This window comes from Mobula hypostoma, chromosome 2, assembly GCF_963921235.1.
Source record: "Mobula hypostoma chromosome 2, sMobHyp1.1, whole genome shotgun sequence".
NCBI lineage: Eukaryota > Metazoa > Chordata > Chondrichthyes > Myliobatiformes > Myliobatidae > Mobula > Mobula hypostoma.
The window spans coordinates 218,896,159-218,915,768 of NC_086098.1; the positions used below are offsets into that span (position 1 = coordinate 218,896,159).

The window sequence follows — 19,610 nt, forward strand, 5'->3', positions numbered from 1 at the left end:
GTTGCCTACCATAGAATGCTTTTGTCCTGAGGAGAGATTGTAGAGATTAGTTGGACATGGTCTGTTCTCCTTGGTCCAGAGATGTTAACAGAAGATAGGACTGAGATATATAAAATGAGGAGTGGTATAGATTGTGTGTCTTCATATCAGATGTAGATAAATCCAGAGAACATGTACTTTAGGGTCTGTAGCTTTAGGGTCAAAGGTAAGAGATGGATGAGAAAGGACCGAAGGGAGGACCTACTTCACCCAGAGAGTGGTGTGTTTTTTTTCCTGTCTGGTATGTACAAACTAAATCCAAAGTTGTTTCAGTGCTAATGCATGAATATTCATGACAAAAATTGACAGCAAACATGATTAGCTACTGCCAGCCATGAATTCTGTCCCATTACTTCTCTTCAATTCATGTTATAGATATTTTTATTCTCCCTTCAAGAGTCACAGAATCCTCAATCAGGGGAGCTCAGCAACATTTAAATCTTTAACAATAAATCTTTAATAATCTTTAACAATCTTTAATAAATCTTCCTCAAGCTAACAGGTGCCAAGTTGACTTCCAGTATGAAAAGAATAACACGGAGCACCGAACAATTGAGATTAGCAACAAGCGACTGATAGTCAGAAGGGGACAACCCTTCAATATTAAGGTGACCTTCAAAGATGGATTCAATCCCCAAGAGGCCACACTAAACTTGATTTTAGAGACAGGTAATGAGACGTGCACTTTAAAATGTCCTGCAATATTTCAATACAACATGAAAGATATAAACAGATATGTTAAAAAGTACTCTTATGCTGTGATATTTATTTAATAAATGAACAAATGTGATATATTTACTCGTATGTATAGTTACACTTGCTTCCACCAAAATGCTCCCACAGGAGTTGGGTTAATAGTCATCCAATGCCTGTGACTGGGGAAGACTGCTTTGGAGTAACACCAGACCCTGTCCCCAGATATGAACTGAACATTTAGAATTGGGACAGTTTTCAATGTTTTCAATGTATTAAAGTTGTACTGTAGGAGAATTATAAGTTCTAACAAACTATTATCTTGCAAAGGATTCAGTATATACTTAAATACAAGAGATTCTGCAGATGCTGGAAATCCAGAGTAACACACACAAAATGCTGGAAGAATTTGGCAAGTCAGGCAACACCGATGGAGATGAATAAACAGTCAGCATTTTGGGCCAAGACCTTCTGTCCTGATGAGCGGTCTCAGCCTGAAATGCTTATTCCTCTCCATAGATGCTGCCTGACCTGCTGAGTTCCATAGCATTTTGCTATAGTATATACAATATATACTGAAATAAAATTGCATTGTCTTTACAAAATAGTTTGGTTAAAAGAGAATTATTATTGCACTTTCAAAACAGAATACTATTTGTTTTTGATATATTATTAGTTATTTCTGTTGTTCTTGCTTTAGGTCAAGAACCTAAGAGAAAAAACAATACCAAAATAGAGGTTCGCTTCACTGAGTCATTAAATGCAAAAAGATGGAGTGGAATGATCTCCTCTGTCACCGGAAATGAATTATGTTTGGCCATATCATCATCGCCAAAAGCCATAATTGGTTACTACAACTTATTTCTGAAGCATGCTTACAAAGAGGAGGTGAAGTACAATCTTGGAAATTTTGTTGTACTCTTCAATCCCTGGTGCTCAGGTACATCTCATTTTAGGTAACTGTATTTCTGCAGTTAGTACCTCATTGCAATAGATGCTATGATGAATTTCTCCAATGTAAGTTTGCCTATGTTTAACAGATGGCACTGGAACTAGTGCTTTGTAAGTCTCAGTCGAATTTGCATTATTAATATCTTACAAATCAGAATCGGGTTTAATATCATGAGCACATGTCATGAAATCTGTTAACTTTACAGTAGCAGTAAAATGAAATACGAAGGGTGATTGATAAGTTTGTGGCCGAAGGTAGAAGGAGTCAATTTTAGAAAAGCTAGCACATTTATTTTTCAACATACCCCTCCTACATTTACACACTTAGTCCAGCGGTCGTGGAGCATATGAATCTTAGACCTCCAGAAAGTGTCCACAGCAGGGGTGATTGATAGGTTTGTGGCCTAAGGTAGAAGGAGATGAGTTATACAGCTCTCGTTACATGCACATGCAGGTCAACTCTTTGAGTGATTACGCAGAAAGCCTGAAGTTAATAACTCATCAGTTAATAACTCATCTGGGGTGATTGATAAGTTCATGGCCTAAGGTAGAAGGAGATGAGTTATTAACTTCAAACCTTCTGCATAATCACTCAGAGTTGAAATGCATGTGCATGTAACAAGAGCTGTATAACTCATCTCCTCCTATCTTAGGCAACAAATTTATCAATCACCCCTGCTGCGGACACTTTCTGGAAGTCAAAGATCCGTGTGCTTCACAACCGCTGGACTAAGTGTGTGAATGTAGGAGGGGACTATGTTGAAAAATGAATGCGCTAGGTTTTCTAAAATTGACTCCTTCTACCTTAGGCCACGAACTTATCAATCACCCTTCGTACATGATAAATAAATGAAAAAAAATTGAATTACGTTTTTATATCTGTCTATTAAATAGTGAAGTTAAAATAAGTAGAGCAAAAGAAAACAGAAAGTAGTGAGGTGGTGTTCATGGGTTCAATGTCCATGTAGAAATTGGATGGCGGAGGGGAAGAACCTGTTCCTGAATCACTGAGTATGTGCCTTCAGGCTCCTGTAGCTCCTGCCTGATGGTAACAATGAGAAGAAGACATGTCCTGGGTGGTGGGGATCCTTAATGATGGACACAGTCTTCCCTAGGCACCGTGCCTTGAAGAAGACTTGGATACTACGGAGGCTAATACCCATGATGGAGCTGACTAATTTTACAAGTTTCTGCAACTTACTTTGATATTGTCAGGATCATATGATTATTGCCTTGTCTCCTTTATCTTTCAGAGGATGAAGTTTTTCTCAACAGTGACATTCAACGAAATGAATATTTGTTGAATGAAAATGGAATTATTTATTTTGGTAGTAGCGGTTACATCAGGGGCAGAGACTGGAATTTTGGACAGGTATATGAGTTTTAGGAAATAGTTTATTGCTTTACTTTGCTGGACAGAGTAAAATCACATAACGTTTTTATACTTCTACTGGTTAACATGGAAAGAGCTCTTTTGATTCCATGGTCATGTATCTCTGTGTTAAATCATTCTTTGTTAAGTAATTTAAAGAACTAAATGTATTCATTTTGCACTAAAATAATGGAAATCAGCTGAGATATGCTAATTTCCAGAGATAGAATAATGTTAGTTCATTTGGGTTAGAATATTGTACATAGAACAATGTAGCACTGTCTGGGCCCTTTGATCGATGATGTCGTGCTGATCTAGATCAGCCAACTCCTTTATCCCTTCCCTCCTACACACTCTATAACTGTTCATCTTTCTTCCATCTATGCGCCTATCTAAGAGCCTCTTAAATGCCACTGCGACTACCACCAGCACATACCACTCTACAAAACCTGCCTCTGACATCTCTGCAAAACTTTCCATCACTCACCTTTTAGGGTTTGACATTCCAGAGTGCCTTTTTCGCATTACATACCATACTGAAATTAAGCTGTATGTACTGTTCCTGTAACCAAAGACCTGCTGATTCTTGCATTGGGCCTATGTCTGAATACTGAAAGTGTGAATGCTTGAGCTGTATAGCCATGAGTACAGAATCCCGATCTGCAAATGAAAAACTGTTACATGAATTAATCACCGCAGTAAGCTGTACATTTGATAGCAGAAACTGTTGGGTGGCCTCTGAAACTGAAACAAAGGAAGAAGGTAGGTGCCTCCAATGCTGGGATTAAAAATCTGTACTTTAATTGACAAGGCGAGTGAAGCTGAGAAAGGATGAGCCACTTTTGGATTCAAGGTCAAAGAACTGAAGAAAAAATGCTAAGAGCAGCTGAAATGTTACTTTCTTAATTACTGGAGAAAAGGAAAATAAAATTAAGTAACTTTAAGTTAAATTTAAAACAATATAGCACGGGAATAACTCTGGGAATTAAATTTGTGATGTTTAAAACTGATATAAACATTCATTTCTCCAGTTTGAAGAAGATATTTTGGACATCTGCCTAAAGGTATTGGACAAGACGCCCAAATATCTGAAATCACCATACAAGGAGATTAAAAATCGAAACTCTGCTGTGTACATTGCTAGAACTGTGTCTGCCATGGTAAGCATTTAAATGTCAAGGATAAAGCTACGACATCCCTGGTGTACTCTTGGCAGAGTCACTCTGTCAGAAACAGTGCAAGCATGAAGGTATCTTAACTCATCTAGGATAGAAAGACCATTTTGCACACCAGTTATCTCCAGTCTCTGGGTCAAGGAAGAGTGAATGTGGTCAGGTTCAGATACTTTCATTCCTGTGGAAGTCTATTGAGAGGATTAGTGATACATTAATTTGCCAATTCTCACTTTGAAGAAGTATCACTTTGATGACGAACTGAAGAATGCATGTCATTGAATGAAACCCACAAGGCAGGAAACTCAGAAGAGGAGGAGGAGAATAAAACACCGAGCATTAACAATACAGCACAGTACAGACCCTTCAGTCCACAATGCTGTGCCAACCCTTTAACCTAATCTAAGATCAACCTAAACCTTCCCTCCCACATAGCCCTCCATTTTTCTTTCATCCAAGTGCCTATCTAAGATTCTCTTATATGTCCCTAATGTATCTGCCTCTACCGTCACTACAGGCAACGCATTCTATGCACCGTCTCTTTATGTGAAACAAAAAACTACCTCTGATATCCCACCCACACTCCCCATGCTTTCCACCAAACATCTTAAAATTATTCTCCTTTGCTTAAGCCATTCGCTCCCAAGGGAAAAATGTCTCTGATAGCTCACTCTACACTCAATGAACCATTTTATTAGATAACTCCTGTTACTAATAAAGTAGCCACTGAGTATATGTTCATGTGAGGGAAATAGACAATGAATGCCTGGAATGAGAACCTTCATCTGGACTGATCTGGACTGGACGTAGATTTCTTTAGACTTTTTCACTAATAGCAAAACTATGATTTAATGTTCTATCCCATGCCATTGGTCCAAACAAAATCTCGTCTGCTCACCCCTGGACATTCATCTTCTGTTTTCTCTTTCCTGCCATCTTGATTCTAGCTTAGGCATTAATAGGGACTTTTCACAGTGATTTGACTTCATATGCATGTAGGCTCAGGGAATATTGGGGGTGGGGTGCGGAAGATAGGAGATTGGGGCTGAGAGGGAAATTGGCTCAGCCATAATGAAATGTCGGAGTAGACTGGATGAGCCAAATAGCCTAATTCTGCTCCTATATTTTATGGTCTTAAAGTAAATAAGGTTATCCCTTACCACCATGTTTGTGGATTATTCATTTCCTTACCAGTAGATCCAGAAAAAACAATATGAGGTAGGACCAAATAATACGTTGAAAAAAGTGAAATTGTCATGACTGTCAGATGCAAAAAAGGGAGTCAGTTCTTTGTAAGTTATCCAATATACTCATTTGTTTTATTTATTTTTCATTGTCACATTTTTGCATCTTCAAAAAATATCTGTACACATTCATTTCCAGGTGAATTCTCAAGATGATAAAGGAATTCTGACTGGTAGGTGGAGTTCCCCATATACTGATGGAGTGAGTCCAGGGAGATGGAATGGAAGTGTTGCAATTCTTCGCCAATGGAATAAAAAGAACTGTAGAGCAGTTCGCTATGGGCAGTGCTGGGTGTTTGCAGGAGTGACTTGTACAGGTAGAGAGACAATTGGCATTTGATCTATCAAAGAAACTGAGTTAAAATTTGTGTTAAATGTACATATACTGTACATTTAAACATTTCTGAGTATAATTGAAGTATATTTTTTCATAGGTAAATGGTTATAGAAAAATATTTTAATATTAAATGACATATTCCTAAATGTTGCATGGGAACAGCATTTCAGTAGCAGATTAACATAAATCCAATGGAATAATACAAATGACAGTTTACATAATGTCACTAATGGTAGGAACTACGGAGAGTACGAAAATACATGTAGTGTGTGAAGAGGCCGATTCTCTATATCAAAGTAAGCATATGGTAGAAATAGAGAAAAAAAGCAACTCCAAAGTGTGCACCATAGACTTAAGTGATATTAACTGGTGATATTATGCTTTTGTCACAACAGAAAATATGATAACCTGACAGAATTAATGCACGAAATCAGCAAAGTGCAACTGGTTTCAATAAGCAGTGTCCTGAAATTTGCTCTGCAGATGATCCACATCAAAGTGAAAGATTTTATCATAACTTCTTTTACTGTCAGTAAAAAAAAGCAGTTACTGAAATTGATTTTGGACATTTAAATCTCTGATGATCATAATTTTCAGTGGAAACATTTATTATTTAAAATTTTTAAATTTCATTCACTCAACCAAGAGGATATTTCGCCACTACTGGAAACTGTAGTGTTCTCGTGCAGTGTGTTGAAACTCTGACTAAACACCAAGTTAAATCGGAGCCAATGAAGACAGAGTAACCATTTACTGTGCACTCTTCCACATTAACGTCATATGGTGAAAACTGTTGATGAAAAACACAAACATATACAGCGTCTGTTTCATTCTGGAGACCACCCGCACTCTCTTCTTTTAGCGAGTGTCTCCAGCCACCCTGAGTAGCGAGCGAGGAGGTCGCATCAAACTGGCATCGGGCTTGGGCCCACCCCGCGTTTGAAATTGAAAAGCCGACACGCGTGCCACCCGAACCGCCGGTTCCTTAACAGAAACCGCGTTAATATTTTTACTTCAAATCCATTCTGATGAAATTACGGCGTTGCTTCTACAATGTTTCTCCGTAAGTAGAGACGGAGCTCTTCACGATCATGCTGCACGCATGGCACCTGCCTTCACACCTTCCCGAACCGGAAGTTACACACAAGACGCGGCGAAACCGGAGGTGATGTCACCACCTGCCACGATATACCATAGACAATGAATTTACCTTTGTTAAACTGTAACATAATTATCAACCTTTAACTTTAACTAGAAAATAGTTACAAACAAATCATTTAAAACGTAGACCCAACAAAGTCAAATAAATGCCTTAAGGGCAGCACAGAAACATATGCACAAAATTTAAATTGATAACTTCTTTCTTTAGTTTTAAGATGCTTAGGAATTCCAACCCGTGTGGTTACAAACTTTGACTCTGCTCACGATGCTGATGCAAACTTAACCATTGACAAATACTATAGTGTTGAAGGAGATAACACAGGAGAATCAAATGACAGTGTCTGGTGAGTTAAAAGATATAAATATTGAAACAGAACAATGCTTTGCTACCAAACGCATTCTGCAAAACATTGTAATGTACTTACTGTGAATTCTAATTGTAGAAAATTTCATTGCAACAATCCCTTGAGCCATGGAAGAATGGTGGGGGGGGGGACACGGGTTGAGGGGTGATGAACATCCTTCTTAGAATCATTGAGTTATTGAGTTGCACAGCACAGACGCAGGCTTTATGACCCAATTTTTCCAGGTTAAGTAAGTTGCTTACTTGAGCTAGTTCTATCTTCTTGCATTTGGCCCACGTTCCCCTCAACCTTCCCTGTATGTGTACATCCAAGTATTTTTAAATGTTATTATTTTACCCACTTCTATCACGTCCTTCTGGCAACTCGTTGCATATACCTAAAATTGTTTGAGTGGAAAAGTTGTCCCTCATTTACCTTTTAAGTCTCCTCCACCACCTCTGTCTTCTAGTTTTAGACTCCCATATCTTGGGAAAAGACTGTGACCATTCACTTTTTCTCTGCTCCTCATGATTTATAAACGTCCAAAAGGTCATGTTTGATAGTCAGTATATAGCACCAGAGGTAAAACCAAAGGGTAGGAAGAAAGGAAATTGAAATGAAAGAAGAATGAGACTAAGAAGAAGGGCAGATCCAATCAACAGGTGGAGCTAGGTTGGGAAATATTTCAGCAGCACTTCTGCGTGCAGTGATAGTTTTGGTAAGTAGAGAATGTTTTAGTACAACAGAAAAATGTTTAGCTGTCAACATTTCAGAAATTAAAGTAAAGTTTGTGTTGTAAGTATGTTGCTACTCACATTTCCAGATTCACTGATCTGTGTGAAGTCATTAAGTCTGTGAAATTCTTGAAAGTGTTCAAGTACACTGTACATGGAAGATCTGGGTATTTTATTAATTACAATTGGCAACTGGAACTCTATAAATGCACCCAACTATTGAGATGCATTGCCATCACAAAATATTTAGTTAAGGTTGTCTGTGATAAATATTTTTAAAAACAGTGTAGATTAAGAGCTCAACATAAGATGTTAATATTGAAAGAGTGTGCATTACATGTAAAATATTAAACGCATTGGTAGTTTAGTCACAGTTAGATATTTGCTTGGAGTACCTAGTGACTAACTTTTTAAACTAAAGAGCAACAAAAGAAGCTCATTGATGCAGACCAAGGTAGTAACTTCTGGATTGCTGCCTGTACCACAGCCTGTGAGGATAAGAATAGGAAGATTTTGGCAGATGGATTGCGTGGCTGAGGAATCGGGGCAGGGCGGCAGGGAGTTAGGGGAGGGGCTGAAGAGCAGGACCACCAAGGTAGTAATTTCTGGCTTACTCCAGATTTGACAGGCTGATCAGGGCAGGAATAGGATGATAGTACAGATGAATGAGTAGTTGGAGAAGTAGTGCAAGGGGCAGAGAGGCAGACTTCTAGATCATTGGGATCTCTTCTGGGGAAGGTATGACCTGTACACAAGTAAGCACCTGCAGATGATAGGACAAAAACTAGTCAGTGAAATGAGTTGAAATGTAACAGGGAGGCAAAAGCAAAAAGAGTGATGAGTACAGGACTGAAGGTGTTATGTTTGAATGTACTCAGTATATAGAATAAGGTAGATGATCTCGTACCACAGTTAAAGATTGGCAGATATAATATCGTGGGCATCACTGGGTCACGGCTGAAAGAAATCCATTGTTGGGAGCTTAACATCCAAAGATACACATTGTATCGGAAGTACAAACAGATAGTTAGAGAGGGTGCAGTGGCTCTGTTGGTAAAAAAATGAAATTCAATCCTTAGAAAGAGGTGACATAGGATCAAAAGATATAGATTCCTTGTGGGTAGAGTTACGAAAGGGTGAAAAAAATCCTTATGGGAGTTATATACAGGCTTCCAAATAGTAGCCAAGGTGTGAGATATAAATTACAATGGGAAATAGAAAAGGCATGTGAAAATGGCAATGTTATGTTGGTCATGGGGGATTTCAATATGCAGGTAGATTGGAAATATCAGGTTGATGCTGGATCCTAAGAGATGGAATTTGTAGAATGCCTATGAAGTGGCATCCTAGACCAGCTTGTGGTTGAACTCATAAGGAGAAAGACAATTTTGGATTGGGTGTTGCATAATGAACTAGACTTGATCGGTGAGCTTAGGGTAAAGGAACACTTAGGAAGCAGTGATCATAAACTTAAAGAATTCAGCCTACAGTTTAAGATGGAGAAGATAAAATCAGAGGTATCAGTATTAAAGTGTAAAAGGAATTACAGAGGCATAAGAAAGAATCTGGCCAAAGTTAATTGTAAGGGGACACTAGCAGGGGTGATGGCAGAATGGCATGGATGGTATTTCTGGAAGAAATTCAGAAGGCACAGAAAAGATACATCCCAATGATGAAGAGAAGTTCTAATAGAAGGATGACACAACTGTGCCAGACAATAACAGTCAACAAGAACATGAATGAAAACAAAAAGTAGCAGGAAGACAAAGGATTGGGAAGTGTTTAAAAAACAACGGAAGGCAACCAAGAAACTGCAAGGAGAGATAATGTGAAATATGAAAGTAAGCTAGACAATAGTATAAAAGAAGATACCAGAAGTTTTTTAAAGATATATAAAGAATGAAAGAGAGATGAGATTGAATGCCAGAGTGCTGGAAAATGATGCTGGAGAGGTAGTAATGGAAGACAAAGAAACAGCATACAAACTTAATAAGTATTTTGCTTCAGTCTTCACTGTGGAAGAAGAAAGCAGTATGCTAGTAATTCATGAGAGTCAGGGCGCAGAAGTGAATGTAGTTACTATTAAGAAGGAGAGGTCTTTGGTAAGCTGAAAGTTCTAAAGGTAGATAAGTCACCTGGACCAGATGGAGTACATTCCAGGGTTCTAAAAGAATTAGCTGGAGCAATCGTGAAGGCATTAGTAATGATCTCACAGGAATCACTAGATTTTGGAATGATTCCGGAGGACTGGAAACTTACTAATATCAGATAAGGAGAGACAGTGAAACTCACAATTACAGATCAGTTAGCATGACTTCAGTGGTTGGGAAGATGTTGGAGTCCATTATTAAGGATGAGGTTTCAGGACACTTGGAGGCACATAATAAAGTACTGTAGTCCAAAATGCACCTGGTTTGCTTAAGTGTAATCTTGCCTGACAAATCTGTTGGAATCCTTTGAGGAAATAACAGGCAGAATATGCAAAGAAGAGTCAGGGGAAGTTATTTATTTAGGTTTTCAGAAGGCCTTTGACAAGGTGCCGCACATGAGGCTACATAAGAAGATAAGCGCCCAGGGTATTACAGGAAAGATACTAGCATAGATAGAAGATTGTTCAACTGGCAGGAGGCAATGAGTGGGGATAAAGGGGGCCTTTTATGGTTGGCGGTGACTAGTGGTGTTTCACAGGGGTTGATGTTGGGATCACTTATTTTCTCATCGTATTTCAATGATTTGAATGATGGAATTGATAACTTTGTGGCAAAGATTGTGGATGATATGAAGCTAGGTGGAAGGACAGGTCATGTTGAGGAAGCAGGAAGTCTGCGGAAGGACTTGGACAGATTCGGAGAGTGGACAAAGAAGTGGCAGCTGGGGAAATGAAGTAGGGGACTGTATGGTCATAAGCTTTGGTAGAAAGAATGAAGGCATAGACTACTTTCTCAACGGGGAGAAAATTCAAAATTCAGAGGTGCAAAGTGACTTGGGAGGATTCCCTAAAGATTAATTTACAGGTTGAGTTGGTGGTAAGGAAGGCAAGTACAATGTTAGAATTCAGAATCAGAATTAGATTTAATATCACTGGCCTATGTTGTGAAATTTGTTAACTTTACGGCAGCAGTACAATGAAGCGCATGTTAAATAAATATAGAGAAAAAATGAGTTAAATTAAATATATTTATATTCATTAAATAGTTCAGATAAAATAAGCAGTGCAAAATAACAGAAATTTAAAAAGTAGTGAGGTAGTGTTCATGGGTTCAACGTCCATTTAGAAATCAGATGACAGAGGGGAAGAATCTGTTCTTGAATCACTGAGCGTGTGCCTTTAGGCTTCTGTACCTACTTCCTGGCAGTAACAGTGAGAAGGGGGCATGTCCTGGGTGGTGGGAATCCTTAATGAGGACACCACCTTCCTAAGGCACTGCTCCTGGAAGATGTCTTGGATACTATGGAGGTTGGCACCCATGATGGAGCTGATTAATTTTACAAGTTTCTGCTACTTATTTCAATCTTATGCAGTAGCCTCCCCCTCCTCATTCCAGATGGTGATGCAGCCAGTCAGAGTGCTCTCCACACTACATCTATAGAGGTTTTTAGTGTTTTTGTTTATAAACCAATACTCCTCAAACTCCCAATGAAGTATGGCCACTGTCTTGCCTTCTTTACAGCTGCGTCAATAAGTTGTAACCAGGTTAGGTCCTCAGAGATATTGACACCTAGCAACTTGAAATTACTCACTCTCTCCACTTTTGATCCATCTATGAGGATTAGTTTGTGTTACCTCGTCTTACCCTTCCCCTGTCTCATGTCTATTGCCTTTATTTCAGGAATTTTCATGTTTGGGATGAGTGCTGGATAGCACGAAATGACTTACCCCCAGGATTTGATGGATGGCAGGTTGTGGATGCAACACCACAGGAGGAAAGTGAAGGTAATGGTTGAATTTAAACGCAAACAACAGGAATTCTGCAGATGCTGGAAATTCAAGCAACATACATCAAAGTTGCTGGTGAACGCAGCAGGCCAAGCAGCATCTATAGGAAGAGGCGCAGTCGACGTTTCAGGCCGAGACCCTTCGTCAGGACTAACTGAAGGAAGAGTGAGTAAGGGATTTGAAAGCTGGAGGGGGAGGGGGAGATGCAAAATGATAGGAGAAGACAGGAGGGGGAGGGATAGAGCCGAGAGCTGGACAGGTGATAGGCAAAAGGGGATACGAGAGGATCATGGGACAGGAGGCCTAGGGAGAAAGACGGGGGGGGGGGTGACCCAGAGGATGGGCAAGAGGTATATTCAGAGGGACAGAGGGAGAAAAAGGAGAGTGAGAGAAAGAATGTGTGCATAAAAATGAGTAACAGCTGGGGTACGAGGGGGAGGTGGGGCCTAGCGGAAGTTAGAGAAGTCAATGTTCATGCCATCAGGTTGGAGGCTACCCAGACGGAATATAAGGTGTTGTTCCTCCAACTTGAGTGTGGCTTCATCTTTACAGTAGAGGAGGCCGTGGATAGACATGTCAGAATGGGAATGGGATGTGGAATTAAAATGTGTGGCCACTGGGAGATCCTGCTTTCTCCGGCGGACAGAGCGTAGATGTTCAGCAAAGCGGTCTCCCAGTCTGCGTCGGGTCTCACCAATATATAAAAGGCCACATCGGGAGCACCGGACGCAATATATCACCCCAGTCGACTCACAGGTGAAGTGATGCCTCACCTGGAAGGACTGTTTGGGGCCCTGAATGGTGGTAAGGGAGGAAGTGTAAGGGCATGTGTAGCACTTGTTCCGCTTACACGGATAAGTGCCAGGAGGGAGATCAGTGGGGAGGGATGGGGGGAACGAATGGACAAGGGAGTTGTGTAGGGAGCGATCCCTGCGGAATGCAGAGAGAGGGGGGGAGGGAAAGATGTGCTTAGTGGTGGGATCCCGTTGGAGGTGGCGGAAGTTACGGAGAATAATATGTTGGACCCGGAGGCTGGTGGGGTGGTAGGTGAGGACCAGGGGAACCCTATTCCTAGTGGGGTGGTGGGAGGATGGAGTGAGAGCAGATGTACATGAAATGGAGGAGATGCGTTTAAGAGCAGAGTTGATAGTGGAGGAAGGGAAGCCCCTTTCTTTAAAAAATGAAGACATCTCCCTCGTCCTAGAATGAAAAGCCTCATCCTGAGAGCAGATGCGGCGGAGACGGAGGAATTGCGAGAAGGGGATGGCGTTTTTGCAAGAGACAGGGTGAGAAGAGGAATAGTCCCGATAGCTGTGAGAGTCAGTAGGCTTATAGTAGATATCAGTGGATAAGCTGTCTCCAGAGACAGAGACAGAAAGATCTAGAAAGGGGAGGGAGGTGTCGGAAATAGACCAGGTAAACTTGAGGGCAGGGTGAAAGTTGGAGGCAAAGTTAATAAAGTCAACGAGTTCTGCATGCGTGCAGGAAGCAGCGCCAATGCAGTCGTCGATATAGCGAAGGAAAAGTGGGGGACAGATACCAGAATAGGCACGGAACATAGATTGTTCCACAAACCCAACAAAAAGGCAGGCATAGCTAAGACCCATACGGGTGCCCATAGCTACACCTTTAGTTTGGAGGAAATGGGAGGAGCAAAAGGAGAAATTATTAAGAGTAAGGACTAATTCCGCTAGACGGAGCAGAGTGGTGGTAGAGGGGAACTGATTAGGTCTGGAATCCAAAAAGAAGCGTAGAGCTTTGAGACCTTCCTGATGGGGGATGGAAGTATATAAGGACTGGACATCCATGGTGAAAATAAAGCGGTGGGGGCCAGGGAACTTAAAATCATCGAAAAGTTTAAGAGCGTGAGAAGTGTCACGAACATAGGTCGGAAGGGATTGAACAAGGGGTGATAAAACAGTGTCGAGTCCTGGCACTTATCCGTGTAAGCGGAACAAGTGCTACACATGCCCTTACACTTCCTCCCTTACCACCATTCAGGGCCCCAAACAGTCCTTCCAGGTGAGGCATCACTTCACCTGTGAGTCGACTGGGGTGATATGCTGCGTCCGGTGCTCCCGATGTGGCCTTTTATATATTGGTGAGACCCGCCGCAGACTGGGAGACCGCTTTGCTGAACATCTACGCTCTGTCCGCCAGAGAAAGCAGGATCTCCCAGTGGCCACACATTTTAATTCCACATCCCATTCCCATTCTGACATGTCTATCCACGGCCTCCTCTACTGTAAAGATGAAGCCACACTCAAGTTGGAGGAACAACACCTTATATTCCGTCTGGGTAGCCTCCAACCTGATGGCATGAACATTGACTTCTCTAACTTCCGCTAGGCCCCACCTCCCCCTCGTACCCCAGCTGTTACTCATTTTTATGCACACATTCTTTCTCTCACTCTCCTTTTTCTCCCTCTGTCCCTCTGAATATACCTCTTGCCCATCCTCTGGGTCACCCCCCCCCCGTCTTTCTCCCTAGGCCTCCTGTCCCATGATCCTCTCGTATCCCCTTTTGCCTATCACCTGTCCAGCTCTCGGCTCTATCCCTCCCCCTCCTGTCTTCTCCTATCATTTTGCATCTCCCCCTCCCCCTCCAGCTTTCAAATCCCTTACTCACTCTTCCTTCAGTTAGTCCTGACGAAGGGTCTCGGCCTGAAACGTCGACTGAGCCTCTTCCTATAGATGCTGCTTGGCCTGCTGCGTTCACCAGCAACTTTGATGTATGTTGCGGTAATGGTTGAATGCAGGTTGGGGCATGCTATATGCACCAGGAACATGGCAGGATCCCTGGAGTCTAGTCTGGCATTTAATTAAATCTCAGTTTACTCTTTCCTTTCTCCTATTGAATCCTTAAAGAAAGGAATCACAAGGGAAGTGATCTTTGAAAAATATCTTCACTTTTTTAAAAGTAATTAGTAATTTTACTCTGTAGCCAATGGTCATGGTAGAACTGACAATGCCTTGGGAGGATTGAGGAGGCGTTTGAATGTAAGAAAGCCAAATACCAGGAACAGTGCCAGAGACAGGGGTGAGCCGCTAGAGGTGAGGTGTAGAGGTTTTGTTGGCTGCTTGCTGTGCAGAACCTACTCTCTCCTTGGCATTATGGGAGTAGCAAAGAAATGAGCCGTCAGGACTGTCAGAGAGGCTACTGAGAGAGCCTACAGATGGTTATGGATCATGAGGTGTGACCTGTAAACCAATGCTCCTGGGACACAAGCCAGGGCCTGATCAATCCTGGTTGGATCACTTGGGCGAGGGTGACTGCTGTTGAAAGACCCAAAACAGCCGACGATCTCAGGTTACATCACTGATGGTGTGCCCATCACAGGATGTATCTCAGCATCTTACAGAAATGTGGCTCCAGAGTTACCTCATTTCAGGGAATGGTTCTAGTTTTAGCAGATATACCTGTATAGTTCCCTCTGTCAAAATGCATGAGATAGCTAGCCTATTTACATACAATATTAATCGGAGCAGATGTGTTTGCTAAGATAATAACTTTCTACAAGAGCAAAATTGAGAGCATCCTGACTGGCTGCATCACTGCCAGGATTCTGCAGAGAGTGATATGGATCTGTAGTTGTGAACTTCCCACGATTCAGGATATTTACAAAGACGGGTGGGTAAAAAGTGCCCGAAGGATCGTTGGCAACCCGAGTCACCCCAACCACAATCTATTCCAGTTGCTACCATCCAGGGAACTGTACCACAGCATAAAAGCCAAGACCAACAGACTCCGGGACAGCTTCTTCCACCAGGCCATCAGACTGATTAACTCGAGCTGATTTGAGTGTAGTTCTATGTTACATTGACTGTTTTATTTATGATTGCACATTGCACATTTAGACGGAGACATAACATAAAGATTTTTACTCCTCATGTACCTGAAGGATGTAAAAAATAAAATCAATTCAGTTCAGTTAATTGTTAGATTTATTTTGATATCATTTATTTTGAATTCTCCATAATTTGTTCACACTTTAAGGTGTTTATCGCTGTGGTCCAGCACCAGTAAGAGCAATCAAAGAGGGAGACATGGATTTGAAGTATGACGTCCCATTTGTTTTCGCTGAAGTGAATGCACATTGTGTGAACTGGCTGGTGCTCAGTGATGGAACAAAAATGAAAATCGACGTTAATGAAGAAAACATTGGCCACCACGTGAGCACGAAGAAGTGTGGCACTGATGAGCGTGAGGACATCACGCACATCTACAAGTATCCTGATGGTAAGAAAATAAAAATTAGCAGAAAGTAAAAAGAGGCAAAGAAAATTTTATCTCCAAACTCAAGATTGAGTTATGTGTACCTTGAAAAATACAGTGAAATTTACCAGTTGTGTAAACAATCAACGTATCTAAGGTTCACCACACATTCCTGCTCCAACATCGCATACCCATAGTGCTAGGCAGAACAACTCAGAACACAAGCAAACAGAACGTATGAAGCAACAAAGCACAACAGTGAAACAAGTCACATTCTTCCCTCCACCCACAAACCGCTTCACCCACGCACATAAACAGCTCCCTAACCCCAGGACAGGCTGTCTTTGGTCTCCCACCTCCAGCGGCCTGCAAATCTACAGACATAGGGCCCCAACTGCCCCAGTGGACTCAGCCAGGTTTTCAGACCTTGGACTCTGGCCATTTGGTCCAGACCAGACTTTCAATTGACATTCAGGGTTCAATAATGGGCCTCCTATCAACCTTTGGACTTTAGAATGGACCTCCAATTGATCTTCAGGCTTTAATCTGTGGTATTGACCCAGCACTCACAGACGATGACAAACGAGGAACTTGGATGAGGGCACGAACTCCAGGCCTCAAATACCAGACTCACTAATAATGGGACCTTAAAACCTAGGCCTCGAACTCTTGTTAGCCTATGCCACTGGCCTTTGAACATGGAGTAGAGGTTTAGACTTGTACTCCAGCCTGTCCTCGAAATATCCCCCACGCCTGTCTCTAACCTAACTTGACCCCTAATCTCCCTTTCTGTCTCCAAAACTATCCCTATGAAACTAAAAAAACCTAAAAACCAAGTAAATCTGAGCTGTGACCTCGATGGAGACCACAGTTTTGGCCCATTTTGACCCCACTACTCTCAACTATTTACTTTCAAGTGCTTTAAAAATACTCCAACCTGATGGCATGAACATTGACTTCTCTAACTTCCATTAATGCCCCACCTCCCCCTCGTACCCCATCCCTTATTTATTTATTATTTTTTCTCTCTCTCTTTTTTCACCCTCTGTACCTCTCACTATAACTTCTTGCCCATCCTCTGGGCTCCCCTCCCCCTTTCTTTCTCCCTAGGCCTCCCGTCCCATGATCCTCTCCCTTCTCCAGCCTCGTATCCCTTTTGCCATTCAACTTTCCAGCTCTTAGCTCCATCCCTCCCCCTCATGTCTTCTCTTATCATTTTGGATCTCCCCCTCCCCCTTTCAAATCTCTTTCTATCTCTTCTTTCAGTTAGTCCTGATGAAGGGTCTCAGCCCGAAACGTCGACTGTACTTCTTCCTATAGATGCTGCCTGGCCTGCTGCGTTCACCAGCATTTTTTATGTGTGTTGGTAATAAAACCTGCCGAGGGTATCATCGGGATCTCCCTCTCCCCCTATCTGTGACGTTTACCCAGAGCGTTGTATACAAAGGATCGAAGCATGGTTGAGGATCCCTACCACCCATCCCACAATCACTTTGACTCACTACTATCAGGAAGGTGGTACAGGAGCATCAAGACTAGGACTGTCAGACTGGGTAACAGTTTCTCCCCTCAGTCTGTGAGACTAATGAATACCCTGCCACCACCGAGGTCTCCTCACGAGGGCAGCAAGCTGTTTACAGTTTATTCTTTACCTGTGCTGTGCACTATATGCACTTTGAATTATATATTATTAACTTATTTATGGTAATATTTTGTTTTATGTGCTATGTATGATATATGTTTTGTGGGCGTACCGCGGTCCAGAGAAACAGTGTTTCATTTGGTTGTGTATATGTACAGTACAGTCAGATGACAATCAACTTGACCGTGAACTTTTACCTGAAATAAGCTGAAATGCAACGTATTGTGCAATGAACTTTGTTGCCTTTTTGAGCCCTCTCCTGCTGATGTAAAATCCACATTCCCTCAAAAAACAGCTTGTTTTTAACAATGTGTTATTTGGATACTTCAATGAAACTAGTAAGTCAAAGGAAAGAGAAGGAAATCTGTTTTTTTCACTAATCTGGTCCAGAATGATCAGTGTTCTAGACTCTTAACCGCTTCCTCATTTTCAGGAGAATTAGGGTCGGTCAATAAATGCTGGCGTTGACAGCAGTGTCTATATTACTCAAATAAATGAATAAACCAATATCAAAAACGAATCAATACAACAAAACAAAACCAAATCAACAATTTTATGTTCTTCCATGCTGAAGTTAAAACTTGGTCAAAGTGGAACTGGAGGAGGATTGTGGGCATGGGGGTAATGTCAGGGAAATATCTGAGAAAAGGATTTTATTACCTTCCACAGATTCTTAATCACCTCGAACACTACAACTCTCTAAGAAATTTACAGTTCTCTTTTTCTTGGCTGGTTTGAATCTCCATTTTATTTACAACATCACTAGCACGATCTTTTTAAGTAATCCAAATTCTAAACTAAAAATTCTCTCTCTAAACTTCACCTGCCTCTCTATCCCTATTTTAACCAATATACAAATTAAATACTCTGTATATAAGTATCAAATTTTACCTCGTAAGCATCTTTTTGAATCAGTGTTTTGAAGTAACTATATATAATAGTTGAGTTATATCTTACTGCAAATGTTCAGTGCTAAACTGAGATTGTGGCCTGCAACTAATGGGCTCCTGGACCAGCTGCAGTGATGACTGGCCTTGTGGCTGCAAACTCACTTTTGTGAACTTTAGTTCTGAATGTATTTTGCTTACTTTTTATTGTTCGCACAATTTGTTTTTCTTTGCACATTGGGTGTTTAATGGGTTCTATTGGGTTTCTTTGTATTCTGGCTGCCTGTAAGGAGATGAAAGGTTGTATATCATATATAATTTGATAATAAATGTACTTTGAACTTTGATATGTTTAGGTTCAATATACATCCTGAAATTCTTTTTCTTCGCAACCATCCAGAAAAAACAGAGGAGTGCCCCAAAGAATGAATGACAGTTAAACATTAGAACGCCAAAGTCCGCCCCCCCTCAGCTTCCCCCCCTCCTATGCACAAGCAACAGCAAGGCAATGACCCCTTCCCCCACTAGCAAAAAAGCATCTGTTCCCTCCACTGAGCACTCAAGTGTGCAGCAAAGCATTAATAAAGACACAGACTTGCAGTATCCCAAAGACTACTCGTTCACCCGGTAATTCGACATACCACAGGCTCTTTCTCTCTCCCTAATAAGGGAAAAAGAGGTGACCTCCTCTTCAGTCCCACTAATCAGTCAGGAGTTCTGGTAGACTCGAATGACAACATTTCAGGGACAAAATTTCACCTGTTGAATTTAACATTGTAATGAAATCTGCCGATGGTTAATCTTACAAATTTTGTGGGAATTTTAAAAGAAGGTTTCTTAAAGCATGTGTTTAAATAGTAGAGTGACAGTACGTTGTAAAA

General features: G+C 41.3%; 1 protein-coding gene across 2 annotated transcripts in view; it reads left to right on the forward strand.

Moving 5' to 3' along the window:
* LOC134336842 (protein-glutamine gamma-glutamyltransferase 2-like) overlaps positions 1-19,610 on the forward strand; it is a 96,588-nt gene that overhangs the window by 68,966 nt on the left and 8,012 nt on the right. For both annotated transcript variants that reach the window (XM_063031418.1, XM_063031408.1), the window contains exons 2-9: positions 535-708; positions 1,433-1,672; positions 2,937-3,055; positions 4,087-4,215; positions 5,611-5,788; positions 7,178-7,313; positions 11,878-11,981; positions 15,982-16,224. In XM_063031418.1, the coding sequence (XP_062887488.1) occupies positions 1,513-1,672; positions 2,937-3,055; positions 4,087-4,215; positions 5,611-5,788; positions 7,178-7,313; positions 11,878-11,981; positions 15,982-16,224 (1,069 nt within the window). In that variant the 5' untranslated portion in view covers positions 535-708; positions 1,433-1,512. The remainder of the gene's footprint in view (positions 1-534; positions 709-1,432; positions 1,673-2,936; positions 3,056-4,086; positions 4,216-5,610; positions 5,789-7,177; positions 7,314-11,877; positions 11,982-15,981; positions 16,225-19,610) is intronic.